The sequence below is a fragment of the Hypanus sabinus genome, chromosome 6, assembly GCF_030144855.1.
Source record: "Hypanus sabinus isolate sHypSab1 chromosome 6, sHypSab1.hap1, whole genome shotgun sequence".
NCBI classification, from domain to species: Eukaryota; Metazoa; Chordata; class Chondrichthyes; order Myliobatiformes; family Dasyatidae; genus Hypanus; species Hypanus sabinus.
This window is the reverse complement of record NC_082711.1, coordinates 82,279,981-82,299,819: the sequence shown is the minus strand read 5'-3', so window position 1 is coordinate 82,299,819 and position 19,839 is coordinate 82,279,981. Positions and strand designations below refer to the sequence as shown.

Below are 19,839 nucleotides of genomic sequence, written 5' to 3'. Positions count from 1 at the left end.
AGGTCATTTACCAATCTCATTAGTTAACTCAAGATAACGGGAGCAGGGGTAGGACACCTGAGTCCTCAAGCTTGTACTGTCAAATGTGTTCCAGTTTTACCTGCTCAAAGACAATATTTATTGTGCTAGAGAAAACAGAAGCACAGTTAATATAGGAACTACTGATGTAAGTAAGAAACAGCCTTCAAATGTCTTCTGCTGAATGTATTGCTACTCAAAGGAGTAATTTTATAAAAAAATGGCATGGTGCAGCTGCAAAAGCAACAATCACTCTATGAAAACCAGCAGCTGTAATGTCACAGCTCACAGCCACGTTAATGACTGGGAAACAGATTACCATATTTACATGAGACTATGAATGATTCCTCAACATGTACATGTATGACATTTGAAGACATTTGTTTAATATTAGGGCAGAACAAATGAGACACGACCACAAAGCATTCAGGAATCAGAGAACCAACGTATAAGGGAACAAAGAGACAACAGAGACAAAAGGTCTATGTGAATCAAGTCCATGACATGTCAAAATCCTAAAGCATGTCACTGATGAAATCAGCGCAAAGGTGATCAATGGACAACAGAGAGGAAAATAAACCAGGTGCTGAAGAGAAGCCATTGATACTGGGAAATGATAGATGAACTGAAAAGCAGATGTCTTCTGTATCAGACTTATACACAGACCATGGCATGTCCTTGATGGATCCCAATTTCAACAAAAATGGTTATGGTCACATTTGATAGGCTGTAACCATCTACCATGTAATATCATTGTATGTAAAGCGTATAAGACTTGTTTTTGAAATTCTTCCACCTGTTCTTCCTTATGTGTTCACTTATTCTGAGTAAAGGTATAGCAAATACCTTTTGAAGCCCTGAGTGGCTTTTCAACCACAAGAGGTCCCTTGCAGAAGGCACCCCTCTGGACAATGGAGCGATCAATACTTCTGCTGCCCAGCTTGTAAAAGAATATCACCAATCAACTGAATGGAAATACTGTGGATTCTATTTAATTGGGGCATTGGTTAATAGGGGCAGCCATTTTTTTAGGACAACTCTTAAAGATTAAAAACTAATTGAAAAAATTGCTGGAACTCCCCTCATTTATTTGGGACACTATGCCGCTTAATTGGGGCATTGCTGAACAGCTTCTAACTAGTAACAGTCGTGTGCACTTGCATAGCCATTAGACACCATACCGTGCTCAGAGCGAACAATTTTTAAATAGTGTCATTTTCATGTATTTGTGTTCAAAAAGCAGTGATTTTTGTCACTGATAGTTGGCGTAAATAAATGTTAAGACAATTCAGAACTGTTTTGCTCACTGTGGTTTCAAGGATTCAAGCTTGAGATGCCAGAAACAGCCAGGAGTGAAAATAAAATGATTTTACTACTTCAACAACTTAGAAACTCCAAAGAATTTGAAGGTATCAATAATCATTTCGAATGTTACAATAAAAATAAAGATTTGGACGATGCAATTGTCGAAAGCATTGTATGAAGGCAGTCCGTTATCTGCACTGCTTTTGTTCATTTAGTCAATTAAAAGAACATGGCAACATACACTGGATGAACTCTTCCATCAATAATTATTAGGAAATAATAACACAATTTTATAGTACTCCAGTACCATTGGTGGTGTTCTAATTTGTTCTGTATTTTATTTAAATACTTAGTTTGTTACTCAGTTTGTCTTTTATTTATACCTTTTTTACTACCTCCATGAAACTCTGGCTGCTTCAAGCAGCCGCTTAATTGAGCCAAAATGTACCAGTCCCAGTGTGTCCCAGTAATCCACTGTGTTATCCTTTCACCATTTAAAGCACAATTTTATCTAACTTCTGAGGAATAATTTATCATCTTGTCACTGGGCACATTAAAACTAATTGTCCCTGATCTAAGCAAGCGGTTAAGAGTCAGGCACATTAATATGTCTGGAGTCACATATAGATCATACAGCAGCTATGGTAAGGTAACAGATTTCCTTCTCTGAGAGACATTAATAAAGCTCTTTTTTTTTACTTAGCAATCCAGTTATTTCATGCTGACCATTACTGAAACTAGCTTTCATTTTAAATAACATGTTTACTTAACTGCTTGTATTTAAACAAACAGGTACCATACTGGTATTCGAACTTAAGTCTCAGGATCATGGATGGAGCTTTGGTTGCTCGTCCATTCACTTAACCAGTACAGTATGCTACTGTACCTCTATGTCTCTGCACTCTTGCTTCCTTCTGCTGATATGTATATATTTTTTTAACCTCATAGCATGAAATTTGAACATACTACTAATGAGGCATAGCACTCACTTGGCAGCATCCTTTCGAAGTTGTTCATGTTTCATGAGAAGATTTTTTCTTTCTTGGAAAGCCTTACGAACCAGATAACCTTTATAAACAGCCTGGACTTTGGAAGCAGCAATGTCCTGAATGGCAGCAATAGAGAGTGCTCCATGTTCCAGCATATACTGGATCACCTCTTGATGTTCTCCAAGCAGCGCATAATCAAGAGGAGTGAACCTAAAAAAACACAACAGTAGAGTAAGCATTTTTAAAATCTAAGACTCAAAATCTTATTAAATTTTACATTATATGTAGGTAGTTTCTTTGTCACTGCTCACAAATTCCATCTACTAGTCCTGGTTGAAGCAGTTAATTTTCAGTACTAATTAAGGAAATGTCATTAAATGGTACTAGAAACAAACTACAGTAGGAACTCTACGAATCGAACAGTATCAGTGGTGTGGGAGGGGACAGTGTTGGGCGGGAAGGAATTTTCCACCTTGCAGGTTGAAACCCTGCATCTGCAGTGTCTTGTTCCTCCATCTTTAAATAGTATTCTGAAAGTGAATTGAAAAAAAACATTTACTGAGATTGTTTGAAGAGCCTACTTCTCAACTTCTAGCAGCACGTTTTGTCCGCTTTCTCTTAAGAATTGAGCCGCCTACACAATGTTATTCAAATAAATTTAAGGCTCCTCATTCAGTGACTGAAGGGTATGCTGCAAACTGATCAGTTTGCTCAAAGTACAGTAGCATGGTAGGCAGAAGTACAAGGCCTCTCAATGTCTAAACTTCTCCAGTCTGAAGGACTCTCCTTTTTTGTTTTTGCTTCTTTCTCTGACAATTTAGTTCAACGGAAAACTCAACAGCAAATGTTCCAAATCTTTGTTGTTTTGTTTTAAAGATAACGTACAACCAGATTTTACTGGGTCAGTTATGCCAGACAATTATTAGGAACTGCACCAAATCCATCCACAGAAAATTGCATTAAATTTGTACGTTATCATTGTTGATAGCATCAACCTGTTTAAGTGCTCAGGACTCCTTAGGAAACCATTTTTTTCACTAGTTATACATGCACAAATGTATCTACCACTTCCATGTCATTAGAAGCAACATGATTAAAATCTTAGCTGAGCAATTAATGTTTTATTTGAGTACTGCGGTGAAAAACATACTAAACTTCAAGAAAAACTACAAATGTGGCAGTCTGCTATTTTCTTACTTCCAAAGTACCTAATCAAGTACACTCTCATTCTTTCTGCTACAATATTATCACAAAAATGATAGACATCTGACTGGTAATCTAATGCTAGGAGTACTATGGGTCAGGGCGATGAACTTACAGCACAGATCAATACATGGAAATATGATACTATGACAATTGCAGAGACTTATTTGAGAGGGTTCCGAAGGTTGTCACAGTCGGGCAGGGTGTGTGGGTAGTGGGGATAAGCTCTCATTACCTAATAAGTGCTCCCAATGGTGTATGTCTTAAATAACCTCCGACAACCAAGGCCAGCTCTTGGGCTTCAGGTGGGGCTTTGTTTCTAAGCTCAATGGAACCACTTCTACTGACAGAAAAAGGGGTAAAAGCAGGAAAACAATGCTTTAAAACCAATCGTTTTGGGCAGATGGGGCTCATCCGCTGTGTTTGGCAGCACATCTAGAAGGAAAACTGATCTCAAACTCAGCTTTTATGCTGCGGTACCATTTTCTTGATGGTAGAAGCTGGAATAGATTGTGGTTGGGGTGACTCAGGTCCCCAATAATCCTTCAGGCCCTTTTAACACACCTGTCTTTGTAAACGTCCTGAAGCATGGGAAGTTCATAACGACACCACTCCCTGCAGAATTCTGCAATTAAGAGAGGTACAGTTCCCAGGCAGTGATGCAGCCAGTCAGGATGCTCTTAATTGGGCCCCTGTAGTGGAGGGTGTAATAGGATTCTGGAGGCTGTAAAAGCAGTGCATTATGCCTAAACAATGTAGACTACAATGGGATGAGGGAGGATTTGACTTTATGGTAGTACAGTTGAGGAACAGTGGAAGACTTTCAATGAGATTTTTCACAGTGCTCAACAAAAGTATACTCCAGTTAAAACCAAGGACAGTAATGGTAGGGAGAGCCAGCCTTGGATAACTAAGGAAATAAAAGACAGCATCAACTAAAACCTCATGCATACGAAGCTGCCAAGAGCAGTGGGAAACTGGAAGATTGGGAAAACTTTAAAAAGCAACAAAGAGCCACTATGCGAGCAATAAAGAAAGGGAAGCTAGATTATGAAAATAAACTAACACAAACTATAAAAACAGATAGTACAAGATTTTATATTTATATAAAGCAGAAAAGGGTGGCTAAAGTGAACATAGGTCCCTTGGAGAATGGTAAGTGGGAATTGATATTGGGAATGAGAGCCTGTGGTATGTTGAATTACTGGGTGAACGAGTAGTCTTTGGGGTACTGCAAGTCTGTGTCTTTATTGATGCCTTGCTGCAATGTGAGCGCTCGGTGGAGGATGCAGAGGCTTTTTTTTGCTGGTGGGGGAAGCGGTTGTTGCTTTGCTGCTGCTTACGGAGGGGGATTTGGGGGTACTTTGGGGGTTCTAAGATTTAACTGTCAGTCATTCTGCATGGATGTTTACAAAGAAAAAGAATTTCAGGATGTCTATTGTATACATTTCTCTGACATTAAATGTACCTATTGAATGACTACTTTGTGCCAGCCTTCACAGTGGAGGACACGTCTAACATGCTAAAGAGTGATGTTATGGATGAGATAGGAGGTAAGGGCCTTGATACCATAGCTATCACTAAAGAGGTAGTGGGTCTGATGATAGATAAGTCCTGATGGAATGCATTCCAGGGTACCGAAAGAAATGGCAGAAGTTATAGTAGAGGCTTTGGTGATAATTTACCAAAATTCTGGGCAGGTCCCGGTGGATTAGAAGACGGTGAATGTCACACCACTGTTCAAAAAAGGATATAGGCAAAAGGCAGGTAACTATAGGCCAATCTTATCCTTCATGACTGCGGCTCTATGCGCAGCATCGGCTCTGTGCCTTCGTGACTTTCTGAATGAACCTACTGGGGGGAACCTGGTCAAATGCCTTACTAACATCCATATGCACTACATCCAATGTTCCACCTTCATCATTTTGTCTTGTCAGTTCCTTAAAAACTCAACCAGGCTTGTGAGGTATGACCTTTCCCTTACAAAACCTGGACATCCCTAATAAGACTATGCTTGTAAAGGGAATTCTTGAAATTATGTTTGTTTGTTTGTTTGCTTGTTTGTTTATTTATTGTGTTTCATCACAAAGTAGACCCTTCCAGCCCTTCGAGCTATGGCACACAGCAATCCCACAATTTAATGCTAGCCAAATCACAGCCAATTGGCCTACCAGCTGGTACGTCTTTTCACTGTGGAAGGAAACCAGAGAACCCAGAGGAAACCCACGCGGTCATAGGGAGAACATACACACTCCTTACAGGCAGCAGCAGGAATTGAACTTGGGTCACCTGTACTGTAAAGCATTGTGCTAAGCAGCTGTGTGGCCAAGTGGTGAAAGTGTCGGTCTAGTGATCTGAAGGTCGCTAGTTCAAGCCTCAGCTAAGGCAGCGTGCTGAGTCCTTGAGCAAGGCACTTAACCACACATTGCTCTGCGACGACACTGGTGCCAAGCTGTATCAGCCTAGGCCCCTCCCTTGGACAACATCTGTGGCGTAGAGTGGGGAGCATGAGCATGAGCAATTGCTGGTCTCCCATACAACCCTGCCCAAGCCTGCGCCCTGGAAACTTTCCAAGGCGCAAATCCATGGTCTCTCAAGACTAACGGATGCCTATAAGCAGCTGCCCAACTTTTCTTATGTCATGATTCTATATCAAATCTATAACGAGCAACTTACAGTGTTGGATCTTTTCTTCATTTAAATCAAAGGCTTATCATCTATAGCACTTTGAATGATGTTGTTTAAATGACTCCACCAGCCACATGTAATTAAAATGTACTGACAGGAAAGAAATAGAATGCAAAATAGGCTGACAACCAAACGAATCAATATAGGAAGAAAAAAATAACTGATAGAAAAAAAACAGTTCAAACCGGTTTTAGTTAGCTTATAAATCACCGACCCAAGAGAGATAACCAAAAGAGATTAAATACTGCGTGCCCAAATTATGATTTCCAGCACAGGACCCAATCACAAGACAAAAGAGCAGAAATTTGTTTTCTGTTTTCTACATTCATCTCAACTTTAGCAGAGCTGAATTTCAGAAACAGAAGAGTATCTGCATAAAATGTAGAATTTAGAACAGTAAGCATGGTACAGGCCCTTCAGACAATGATGTAGTGCCAATCCTTTGAACTACTCTAAGAACAATCTAACCCTTCCCTCCTGTAAATAATCAGCGACTTTAAATAATATCAATGTTTTGATGATTGGATGGCTATCGGATTATGGGCAAAAAGCATAGTTATTAAAATTATTTATATTACAAGCTAGCTAATATATGTTGAACTAACAATTTATTGTCATTTATAATCAGTTGTTGTTTTGAAAGCCAGGGGGAAGATGCCACGTTTGCTGAGGCTGACCAAACCACATTACAAGGCTCTCTGATACTGAATTAATGCTGAAGTCAAAACTTTGAAAACTTCCTCCTGATTGTGGCAGAGTGGTCCAGTCTGACAGACTGTTTCCCATCCACTCCAACACCCAGCTGCTGACTGGTAGCAGATAGTAGGGTTATGTAATAGGCCCTTTGGCCCAACTGATTTATGCTGACTAAGGTGAATCCCATTTGCCTGTATTTAGCTCATACCCCTCTAAAGAAGGCAAATGCAATGTTGGCATTCATTCCTAGAGGAATAGAGTATAGGAGCAGGGGTGTGATGTTGAGGCTCTATAAGGCACTGGTAAGACGTCACTTGGAGTACTGTGTGCAGTTTTGGGCAGAAAGGATGTGCTGACATTGGAGAGGGTTCAGAGAAGATTCACTAGAATGATTCCGGGAATGAGAGGGTTAACATATGAGGAACGTTTGACCGCTCTTGGACTGTACTCCTTGGAGCTTAGAAGAATGAGGGGGGACCTCATAGAAACATTTCGAATGTTGAAATGCATGTGCCAAAGTTGTTTCTCATGGTGGGGGAGTCTAGTATGAGAGGGCATGACTTAAGGTTTGAAGGGCGCCCATTCAGAACAGAGATGTGAAGAAATTTTTTTTTAGCCAGAGGGTGGTGAATCTGTGGAATTTGTTGCCACAGGCAGCAGTGGAGGCCAACTCATTGGGTGTACTTAAGGCAGAGATTGATAGGTATCTGAGTAGCCAGGACATTAAAGGTTATGGTGAGAAGGCGGGGGAGTAGGACTAAATGGGAGAATGGATCAGCTCATGATGAAATGGCACAGCAGACTCGATGGGCCGAATGGCCAACTTCTGCTCCTTTGTCTTATGGTCTAAACCTTTCCTTTCCATGGACCAGTCCAAGTATCTTTTTAAGTGGTTAATATACCTGCCTCAAACACTGCCTCAGGCAGCTAACACCATAGGATAACCACCCACTGGGTGAAAAAGTTGTCCCTCAGGTTCCTATTAAATCTCTCTTCTCTCACTTTAAACTGTTGTCCTCTAGATATTTGGTATTAGATTATGAAATGCACAATAAAATCTACTAACTAGAAGCTTAATTAACATCAAATTATATATTATAACCTATCCTAATATGTTTTATTTACTCACATTGCTCCAAATCACTTAAGTGTAATTAAGAAGAAAGGATGGTAATGGTTGAAGATAGAAGTTTCTGAAGATTTGCCGTGACATCTAATACTTTGACAAACTTCTAAAGATGTGTAGTTGAGTGTATATTGACTGGTTGCATCACAGACTGGTATGGAAACACCAATGCCCTTGAATAGAAAATCCTATAAAAATTAGTGAACAGTTATTACCACTCAGCCATCAGGCTCTTGAATCAGTGGGGATAACTTTATTCAACTTCACTCACCCCATCACTGAACTGTTCCCACAACCCATGGACTCTCTTCATCTCATGTTCTCATTATTTATGGCTTATTTATTATTATTATTTTTCTCTCTCTTTTGTATTTTGACAATAGGTGCAGAAGTAGGCCATTCGGCCCCTCAAGTCTGCACCGCCATTCTGAGATCAAGGCTGATCATTCACGATCTAGTTTGTTGTCTTTTGCACGCCAGCTGTCTGTCCAACTTGTTGGGTGTAGTCTTTCAGTGATTCTATTACAGTTCTTGAATTTGCTAAGTACGCCCGCAAAGAAAACAAATCTCAGGGTTGCATATAGTGACATATATGGACTTTGATAATAAATTTACTTTGAACCCTCTCTCCTTCCACTACCTACACAAATTAAGTTGGGTCAAACCAGTCATGTGGACTGGCAGGCAGTGCTAATTACAGATGCTTAAAGGCTTAGTTGTTGCTAATGGAGTGGGTGTACACATGACTTCGAAATCCAGCTTTAAAAGACAGGGTTAACGTCAGATTCCAAATCATGGCAAAGAACGTGGTTAAAGAGAGACACGTAATTTTTGAGGCAGTTTGAAAGATCAGGTAGATTGATTAATTTCACTAAGTGTGGAAACAAGAAACTAGAACAACACCAAAGAGGGAGAAAATCAATACATACCATTTTTCTATGTTAAATGAGCAGCACAAACCAAAGGTATGATCAAAGACGCAGCCTGCAGCTCAATTTAAATTGAATGCAGGCTGTCACTTGCACGAACCCAGTGAGGTGTGAACACCAGATGACCATCAACTAAGCACCAGCAGTGCTCTTGTCCATGACATAAGCTTCTGATTCCAGAAAATCCCTTCCTCACCTCCAAAATGAGGCTTTTTGACATCTGACAGGAAGGTACTCCCATCAGGCATTGAGACATTGTTTTCTTGAAAATGACTTCCCTAAAATAAAATACTGCATAACCTAGAGGTCCTCCAGCATTTTGTGTGTATAACAAACTTGGGAATAGTTTTTTTGTATAATTCAAGTGATGTGGCTACGCATTTAACTGGCCATCCTTAACTGTCCTTGAAAAGGTGATGGGGAACTTGAAGCATTGTAGTCTTTGAGATGTGGGCACTGATGCTCTATCAATAACTCTAGGAGACTGGAAGTAGAGTAAATAACGATAGGCTTTTATTAACAGTGAAAATGGAGCAAGACCATGTTGGATGACTGAGGGAGGAGCAGTGCCCCAATCGCCTTTATACAGGGGTCTGTGGGAGGAACCACAGGAGCAGTCAGCAGAGGGGCGTGTCCAGACAGTTATACATAGTTTACCATAGGTACATGCATAACGCTGTTACAGAGAAGAATTCCAGAATTCCTACTGACAATGAAGGGACACCAATATATTTCCATGGTGTGTGGCTTGGAGGCCATGATGCTTCTGCTGCCTTTGTCCCTCTAACCAGTAGATGCTGTGGATTTGAAACACATTGTCTAAAGGAATCTTAGTGAGTTCCTGCAGTGCATCCTGTGTAAGGTGCAGTATGCTGCTATCAGGAGTGGAGTAAATGAATGGTTGAGGATGAAGTTGTCTACCGAGCAGCCTGCTACGTTCTGTAAGGTGTCAAACCACCTTTGTATTATTGAAGCTGTGCTCATTCAGACAAAAAGTCAGTATTCCATCACACTCCTGACTTAAACCTTGTAGATGGTGAATTATTCACTGAAGGATTCCAAGCCTCTGACCTGCTTTTGTAGCCACTATGTGTATGTTGCTATCCAGTTCAGTTTCTGGTCAATGGAAACCTCCAGTGTATTAATAGCGGGAGATGCAGTGATGGCAATGCCATTAAATGTCAGAAGAATTTCCTCATGATGGATATGATCATTGACACTAGTGTTATGCAGTAAAACACACACACTACAAATTAGATTTAAAAAAAAACAAAGTTGTTTAATAAGTTATGTTGCCAGTTAGCAGAGGTAGGTGAAATATGGATTTAAATAATAAGAAAGTGAGCTGGAGTATTTCTCTAACTCTCCAAAATGACACCGAATAAATATGACATTTTTCTGTTATTTTAAGCATTATTAAATTATTAAACAACCTACTAGCAGGAAATTCAAGAGATTTCATGTTTTACCTTTCTTCATTTGTCTCCATGTGATTAGGAAAGGCATTATAATTTAACAAAAGCTTCACAGCATCCAGATAACCATTGTTGCAGGACCAATGTAGTGCCGTTCGTCCCTGAAATTAAGGATAAGAGCTGGATGTCATTTATGTGACATTGACACTGTTTTGAGCTGGAGAATGGAAGACAGTTTCCCCGAAAAACACTTCAATGATTTTAACATTCCTGGCAACCTCACACCTTGAATCATATTTTGATGGTAAATTTTCACTTCCATTGCTTCTGGTGAATGTTTACTTTGCAGGATGGTGAACAAGTGTTGAGCATGAATACCTATCGACGTATCAGACTATTACTCTGTCATTTAGGAAGATTGTTCAAACTGACATGTGGCCTACACCAGCAAGAAGAGACAAGAAAATGAATTCTTGGCCTTTCTCGTTATTTCATTTACCTATATCTTTGGGCAGTCAAATAAATCATACTGATATTGTAGCTAGAGTCATTGTCCACGGCCTGCAGCATGAATGACCTGAGTGACACCAAACAAGTGCAATTTTTTTCCTCACAGAGAACTAAACAGAACTAAATTAATTCATCTTGGAAGCAGTGATATATTATAAAATGTAACCTCACTGCTTCATCACATACTACAAATAAAACATAAAAATATCAGTTATGATTTTTAAAAAATTTAAATAGTCACTGGCTCTGTGCTTTTTCGCCAGTGTAACTGCTTCTGTAAAAGTCTCAGCAAATCTGAATTTATTTCTTCCCTCAGTCTTTACCCTTTGTCTTATATTTGAACCTGGCTGAGCCCACAGAGAATGAGACTGGAGAACAATTAATGGAAACAACAAGATGGCCAATGAATTAAACAGGCACCTTGCATTATAAAGGCTATAAGTAGCATCCTAATAAAGCTATAAATTTTAGATACAACTTCTTTGTTGAAAAATTGATTTATACACAAAGCAGGAAACCACAAACTTATAAGAGGGAGACTGAAAATCTGGCTGAGTAGTGCCTCTCACTCTGCAAGACCAAGGAGATGATTACTGAACGCAGGAGGAGGAAACCACAGGACCATGAGCCAGTCCTCACTGGGTATCAGAGGTGGAGAGGATCAGCAACTTTAAATATCCTAGGTGTCATTATTTCAAAAGACCTGTTTTGGGCCCAGCACTTAAGTGCAATTATGAGAAAGCACAGCAGAACTGCTACTTTCTTAGGATTTGTGAAGATTCAGCATGATAATCTACAATTTTGACTAACTTCTGCTGATGGGTGATGGAAAGTATATTGACTGGTTGCATCATAATCTGGTATGGAAACACCAATGCCCTTGAACAGAAAATCCAGCAAAGAGTAGTGGATAAGACCCAGTTCATCACTCCCTCCCCACCACTGAGCACATATACACAGAGCACTGTCACAAGGAAGCAGCATCATCATCTGGGACCCCACCACCCAGGTAATGCCCTGTTCTCACTGCTGCCCTCAGGACCCACAACACCAGATTCAGGAACAGTTAGTATCCCTCAACCATCAGGCTCTTGAACAAGAGAGGATAACTTCACTCACCCCCATCACTGAATTATTCCCACAACCTATTATCTCACTTTCAAGGACTCCTCATTTTGTGTTCACGATATTTATTGCTTATTTATAGTATTTATTATTATTTCTTTTTAATTTTCTTTATGTTTTTTGCACACCAGTTGTCTGGCCCGTCGGCACGTTCTTTCATTGATTCTATGTTGGTTGTTGAATTTATTGAGTATGCCCTCAAGAAAATGAATCTCAGGATTGTATATGGTGACATATATGTACTCTGATTATAAATTGAATTTGAACCTTGAAGGTAATCAGGAAAAGTCACAGTGCTATATAACTGTAGAGTAACATGTTTGGCAGATAAAATACGCGCTATAGTTCAATTTCCAGAAAGTACTTAATTAGGAGTCAAGTCAAAGGTTTTTGTGGAAAATAAGTGCTCATGAAATAAAGCACCTGGTACTGATGTAAAATTGGCAGTAGAACAGGAAAGACATAAAGAATCTTTTCATTGGTAGGAAGTAAAGAGTGGCATGCCACAGATATTGGCATTTGAGTTTCAACGTTTTACAATGACTATAAATAACTTCAATCTAACTGAGCTACAAGATCATCTACCCAATTTGTACATTGCACACATTCAAATAAAACACCATCAGTCCTGTATTCAACTCCATTCATTTCAATTTTGTCTCTATGTTGCCCAAGGTTAAATCCTTATCCATTCCTTAACTTTTCATCTTATTCTTTATTCTGAAGTTCTTTAGTAACTTCTCCTGCACTCCCCTTACTTTTGCAAACTCAGAATCAAGTTTAGTATCACTAGCCTATGTCATGAAATTTGTTGTCATTAAGTCTGTTGGGATCATCTATTGCATCCGGTGTTCCCGGTGCGGCCTCCTCTATATTGGCGAGAACTGACGCAGATTGGGGGACTGCTTCGTCGAGCACCTCCGCTCCGTCCGCCACAACAGACGGGATCTCCCGGTTGACACCCACTTCAACTCTGCCTCACATTCCCATTTGGATATGTCCTTACATGGTCTCCTCTACTGCCATGATGAGACCAAACTCAGGTTGGAGGAGCAACACCTCATATACCATCTGGGTAGTCTCCAGCCCCTTGGTATGAACATCGAATTCTCCAACTTCTGGTAATTCCCTCCCTCTCCCTTCCCCCATCCCATTTCCACTCTGCCTCCTCTTCCAGCTGCCTATCACCTCTCTCATGATTCTGCCTTCTTTTACTACCCATGGTGCTTTCTCCTTACATTCCTTCTTCACCTCCTGCCTCCCTACTTCCCCTCCCCCACCCCTTGATCTTTCTTCTGATTGGTTTTTCACCTGGCACCTTCCACCCTCTCCCCACTTCCTTTATAGGGCCCCTACCCTCTCCTTCTTCAGTCCTGACAAAGGGTCTCGGCCTGAAATGTTGACTGCTCGTTTCTACCGATGCTGCCTGACCTGCTGAGTTCCTCCAGCTTGTTTGTACATCTTGATTTGACCACAGCATCTGCAGTGTACTTTGTGTTTACATGAAATTTGTTATTTTGCATTAGCAGTACATTGCAATACATAGTAATAAAGTAATAAACAAGTATAAATTGCGGTAAGTATATAAAAATTTAAATAAGTAGTGCAAAAAGAGAGGGTAGAAAAAAATAATACTGAGGAAGTGTTCATGGATTTATTGTCCATTCAGAAATCTGATGGTAGAGGAGAAGAAGCTGCTCCTGAAATAGTGAGTGTGTGTCTTCAGGCTCTTGTCTCCCCCTCATATGTATGTCCTGTGTGATGGGGTCCTTAATGACAGATGTCACCTTTTTGAAGCATCACCTTCTGAAGGTGTCCTGGATGCCATGGAGGCTAGTGCCTATGACAGATTTGACAGAGTTTACAGCTTTCTGCAGCTTTTCCAATCCTGTGCAGTAGCCCACCCATACCTGATGGTGACACAACTGGTTAGAATAATCCCACAATACACCTGTAGAAACTTGTGAGTATCTCTGGTGATATACCAATTCTCCTCACACTCCTAATGAAATATAGCCGCTATCATGTCTTCTTTGTAACTGTATCAATGTTTGGCCCAGGATAGAACTTCAGAAATGTTGACATCCGGGAACTTGAAAATGCTCATCCTTTCCACTTCTGATCCCTCAATGAGGACTATTGTAAGTGCCCTTGAGTTACCTTTCCTGAAATCTATAATTAATTCCTTAGTCTTTCCAACATTGAGTGAAAGGTTGTTGTGACTCCACTCAACCAACTGACCTATCTCTCTCCTGTAAGCCACATCTTCACTGTCTGAAATTCTACCAACAATAGTTGTGCCATTGACAAATTTATATATGGCATTTGAGCTGTGCCTAGCCACACAATCGTGGCTGTAGAGACAGTAGAGCATTGGGCTAAGCACACATCCTCGACATGTACCAGTGTTGATTGTCAGAGAGGAGATGTTATGTCTCATCCACACAGATTGTGGCCTTCCAGTGAGGAAGTCAAGGATCTAGTTGCAGAGGGAAGTACAGAGGCCTAGGTTGTAGAGCTTTTTGAATACCGTGGAGATCATTCTAACTGGTTGCATCATCATCAAGTATGGGTGGGACACTGCACAGGATCGGAAAAAGTTGCAGAAAGTTGCAAACTCAGTCAGCTCCATCATAGGCACCAGCCTTCCCAGCTTCAAGGGGACCTTCAAAAAGGTGGCATCCATTATTAAGGACCCCAATCATCCAGGTCATGCTACCGTCAAGGAGGAGATACCAGAGCCTGAAAACACGTACTCAAAATCTCAGGAACAGCTTATTCCTCTGGACCATCAGATTTCTGAATAGATAACAGACCCACGAACACCAGCTCACTACATTTTTCTTTTTTATTATTCCCATTTTGAACTTATTTATTATATAATTTATAGTTTTGTTTGTTATATATAGCAATGTATTCTTGCCGCAAAACAACACATTTCATGACAAACCAGTGATATTAAACCTGATTCTGCTATGTTGACACCGGAACGTGTGGTGATAGTTGTGGGCTGCTCCCAGCATATCCTTTGTGTGTTGGTTGTTAACCCAAACAAATCATTTCACTGTATGTTTCAATGTACATGTGATAAATAAATCTAAATCGGAATCTTCTTAAGCAAATCCTTTGAAACAAGAATGACTTGTTTATCCTGACGAAGGGTCTCAGCCTGAAACGTTCGACAGTGTTTCTCCTTATAGATGCTGCCTGGCCTGCTGCATTCCACCAGCATTTTGTGTGTGTTGTATGACTTGTTTATCCTCTCAGGTTTTATGGGTTCTCCAGAAGCAACAACAGGCTCTTTGCCTAACAGTTCTTACTGTCTACTTTATACAAGGGTGATGTATTTTTAGTACCAATGAGGTTATAAAGATAGGTACTGGAAATATGAAATAATCCCATCAGTACCATCTCAACTAAATATAGCCTTGCACTTTTAAGGTATTTACTTTCAATGCTTGTTGAAAATTACCTTTGAAACTTTACGTGTGCTATTACAGATTACTAGAAATCTAGTGCTCTGCACTAGGTACTACAGATACTATAGGGACACTGTTTCTGGCAGCAACGGAGTCAAAAATAAGGCACAAGAGACAGGGAAAAACAGATCATTGTATTATCACAAACAACTTCATGTCATTTTCAGTTTATTCCCATTAGACAACTTATTTACTCCAGCCACATTATAAAGTATTGAGAGAAAGGTCACTGATCAGTGACAATGATGACATAAAACATACATTTACAAACAAGAGGAAGTCTGCAGGTGCTGGAAAACCAAGCAACACACACAAGGTGCTGAGTTCCTCCAGCATTATGTGTGTATTGCTGAGACATACCTTTCATTGTTGAGCAAAAACAATCTGAATCTATTTTAAGTAAGTATTGATAAATTTAGATGATGTCACTTCTCCCTCATTTTTTGGAGGTAAACAGTTTCCTAAACATGAGATTATAGAGGATCAAACCCAAAATGCTGGAGGAACTCAGCTCCTTCTAGCTATAGTAGTCTACAAAACAAGCAGAATGAGCAGCCGCATTGTTATTCACCAATTATTTCTTTCCCAGGAATTTGCAAGATACAAAATGCTACTTGATCCCGACAGTGGTCATAACTGAAAATAGACATTGTCTGTAGAAAAAATTTCAACCGAGAACCCAAGCCACCAGGTGATCATTTAGAAGGTACATATCCAATTATGACTTAGTACACTGATAAAGGCAAAAGGTGATGTGGAAATAAATCAACTTTGTACAGAACTTAATTTCACTGTACTGTAAAACCACATGATTAAAAGAAGTTATTTTGATAAATGCATTATGTCTTTGTTCAAACTTATTTTCTTAAGCACCATATTTAATAGGTTACCTGCTTGTCTTGTATATTGGGATCAGCTTTGTTTTCCATGAGCACCGCCATACAGTTGATGTAGCCTCCATATGCAGCACACTGCAAGGGAGTTCTCCCAGCAAAATCCTGAACATTAGGGTTGATTAGATTCTGAATCAGGATCTGACAGACATCTGCATTTCCTCCCAGGGCAGCCCAGTGTAAAGGACTATGGCCATCTTGGTCAAGCAAGTCCACTCTGCCACCCCCTATAATATTAGAAATTAAGAAATTAGGCAATTCCACCAATATTAGTAAATATAAAACTTACAGAAACTTTATGCGATTATAACTATTTCCAATCTTGAACATCGGGGTAATTAACATAGACCCACTTGATCTGTGCCATTAATGTACAATGCAATTTGTACCAACTACCTGAACACAACCCAGTGTGCCTCGGGCAACTCTGTAAAATCTATACAATGAACCCCGTATCTATTGTTACGTCCGTAGCCCCCTCCTTTGTGAGAATCGCACGATCACTGTTGGGTTGGGTCAAGGGGCCCAGGAAATGAGAGGGAGACGTGCAGAATGTCTCATTTCCCCGGCGACGTAAAGCTACGGGACATGGCCATTGTTTCCGGAAGGCGAAGTTGAGGATTGGAGACTATGCTACGTGAACGCCCTCAGGCAAAGTGGGCTGGTTGAGGGAGAGATTGCACACCCCCAACCTGATTGACATCTACGACCCTGCGAGTCAGGATAAAAGAGGGTCTGTAGAAACAGCCTCTCAGACACACCAGAAGAAACGTTAAGCGACCACGTAATAGCAGGAAGTCATCTGAAGGAGGCCACGTGCATTCAGTTCCGTTGCTGGAACCACGGAAAACGGCTTTTAGCTAACAACAGGGAAACCCACTCCCCTGACTCAACGGATTGGCATCATAGAAGACATGGGCAAGTTTAAACTGCCTCGCTCTTAAACCTAAAAACGCTGCAGCTTGAACGAACTAACAGTGACTGTCATATTTCCATTGGACAATACATTATCCCCTAGACAACGATAGAGCTATTTCTTATTGGTTATTATTATACCCGCGCTTTAGACCTAGTATTGACGACGTATATTATCTGTATGTTTGCATTAATCTTATTTTTGTACCCCTTTATCAATAAATACTTTTAAAAATAGTACCGTCAGACTTCAACGGACTTCTCTATCTTTGCTGGTAAGTGACCCAGTTACGGGGTTTTGTAACACTATACACATTCCTCTATTAAGTTATTAGTTAAGAATATTTCTAATTCCTTCGAAATTTTACGACAGATAATACTTCCAGCATCTTTGCAAGCAGTATAATCCATATCATAACACCAACTACATAAACAAAAGTTTCCTGATTTCACACCTAGGTTTTCCTTAGGAATATGGAACAGTGTGTCCCTGGTAAGTAAATATCTCTTTCATACAATGTTATTATTTTATCTATTCACATGCAGATTTTGTGAAAAGGTGTGAATATTTGTTGTTCGTTGTCTTCTGCACTCTGGTTGATCTTTCATTGATCCTGTTGTTGTTACTATTCTATGGATTTGATGAGTAGGCCTGCAGGAAGTGAATCTCAAGGTTGTATATGGTGACATATATGTACTTTGATAATAAAATTTACTTTGAACTTATGTCTATGGTGAATTACAATCAAGTGCATTGGATGGATTCAAAATCAATCGAGTACTGTAGCTCAGGATAGGGTGAGTATGAAAAGTCATGACAATCACTGGCAACAGAAATGCATTTTACTAACTTCCGCTGCCATATGGCATGGCACTTCCCTTCTTTATCATTTCACTCCCTCAGCCGAACCATTCTTGTTTCATTGAGAAATATAGAGGAGCATGCCAGGAGCAGTATCAGGTATATTTAAAAATGAGTTATCAGGCTGCTGAACCATGAATATACATACTAAACTATGAAAACAGCATGCTGAGACAGAAGTGATAGCATACAAATGGATCACATCAAAGCAAAGCAATCCTATGCTTCAACAGACAACTAACAACAGGAGCAAATCCCATGAACATTCCCATCCTCAACAATGAGTGACAAAACACATCCAAAGGACTTGCTACCATAGTCATAAATCTGGTTGATCCACTCTGTCAAAACCAAAGTTTATCACTGCAGTTTCCACTCAATTCAATCCACTTCACAGTATATCAAGAACTGACGGTGAACATCAAGTGTAAGTCCCACAGACCCTGACAAAATTCAGGCTGCAGTGTTAAATATTTCTGATGCAGAGCTACCACGAGCATAACAAAAAATGCCAAGTTCCAGAAGTGAGCGAATTAGAGTGACAGCATTTGACTGAATGTAACATTAAGGAGTCCCAGTCAAACTGAAATAAAAAAGTATCAAAGGGAAGCTCTGAAATGAGTTAAACCAAGCATGATTTATGGATTTTGAAAGCCAATCATCAGTCTCACGGCGTTGCTGCAGGTGTTCTTTCAGGTAAACTTTGAGGCTGTAACATTTTCAGCAACACACACAAACTTCTGGAGGAACTCAGTAATAGAGAATTATTCCCCTCCACAGATGATGTCTGACTTGCTGAGTCTCTCCAGCATTTGTGTGCTGCCCAAGATTTACAGCATTTGCAGAATCTCTTGTGTAACGGCTTTAGCTGTTTTTACAATGTCCTTACATTTATCATGTCAGAAATAAGGATGTTGCTATCACTTTGTCAGGAACTTAGCAGGATCTTGAGGATTTCCATGCATGCATGCATGGTTTAACCTGGAAATACTAGCATTGCTATTAGTGCTTCAGCCTCCTTCAGAGTGCTTTTTGCAGCCTCCTCTGTTGCAAATAAGAGAAATTACTTAAACATCACATTATAATATATCCTTGAAATTCATGCTTTATTGCCAGAGTTGATTCCTTATGGGCATACTGAGAAAACTACCTAGCAAAAGCTAATTTTATTCATCTGTGCCTAGAGCTTCTAGTGTGCCATGGAGATTTAGAGCAGTGCCATTAATGATTATTTTGGAGCCATGCTCTTAGAAAGATGATCATAATGATGAGGTTGTTAGGGAGGCTGACAGTTTGGATGAGGATGGTTGGGGAGGAGACACAGAAATGGTTTAGGAAGTTAGTGCTTTGCTGGTGATGGGATTAGGGAGGGAAAAAAATGAGGACTAGGCAGCAATACTTTGGATAGCGGTGAGGGGAAAGGAGGAGAATGGATAAGGAGAAAGGGGAATGATAGATATTAGGGAAGAGGAAGAATGGATGGTGGCAGTGGCAGAGAGGGATGAAGGGGAAAGGTGGATGAGGAGCAGCAAATGTTTGTGAAGAAGGGAAAAAGAGCAAAGGGGATTTTGCAGATGGGGTGGAGCAGCAACATAAAACTGCCAATGAACAGGTTGGACAAGAAGGCTGTGGGCCGGGAGTTGCTGGCTGTTAGTAGATGTCCTAGTCCAGCTTGGTGCTGGGAGG

At 40.2% G+C, this 19,839-nt stretch overlaps 1 protein-coding gene across 4 annotated transcripts in view; it reads right to left on the bottom strand.

Moving 5' to 3' along the window:
• invs (inversin) overlaps positions 1-19,839 on the bottom strand; it is a 243,103-nt gene that overhangs the window by 56,344 nt on the left and 166,920 nt on the right. For all 4 annotated transcript variants that reach the window (XM_059972498.1, XM_059972499.1, XM_059972502.1 and 1 more), the window contains 3 exons: positions 16,374-16,603; positions 10,424-10,530; positions 2,313-2,522 (listed from right to left, as the gene is read on the bottom strand). In XM_059972498.1, the coding sequence (XP_059828481.1) occupies positions 2,313-2,522; positions 10,424-10,530; positions 16,374-16,603 (547 nt within the window). The remainder of the gene's footprint in view (positions 1-2,312; positions 2,523-10,423; positions 10,531-16,373; positions 16,604-19,839) is intronic.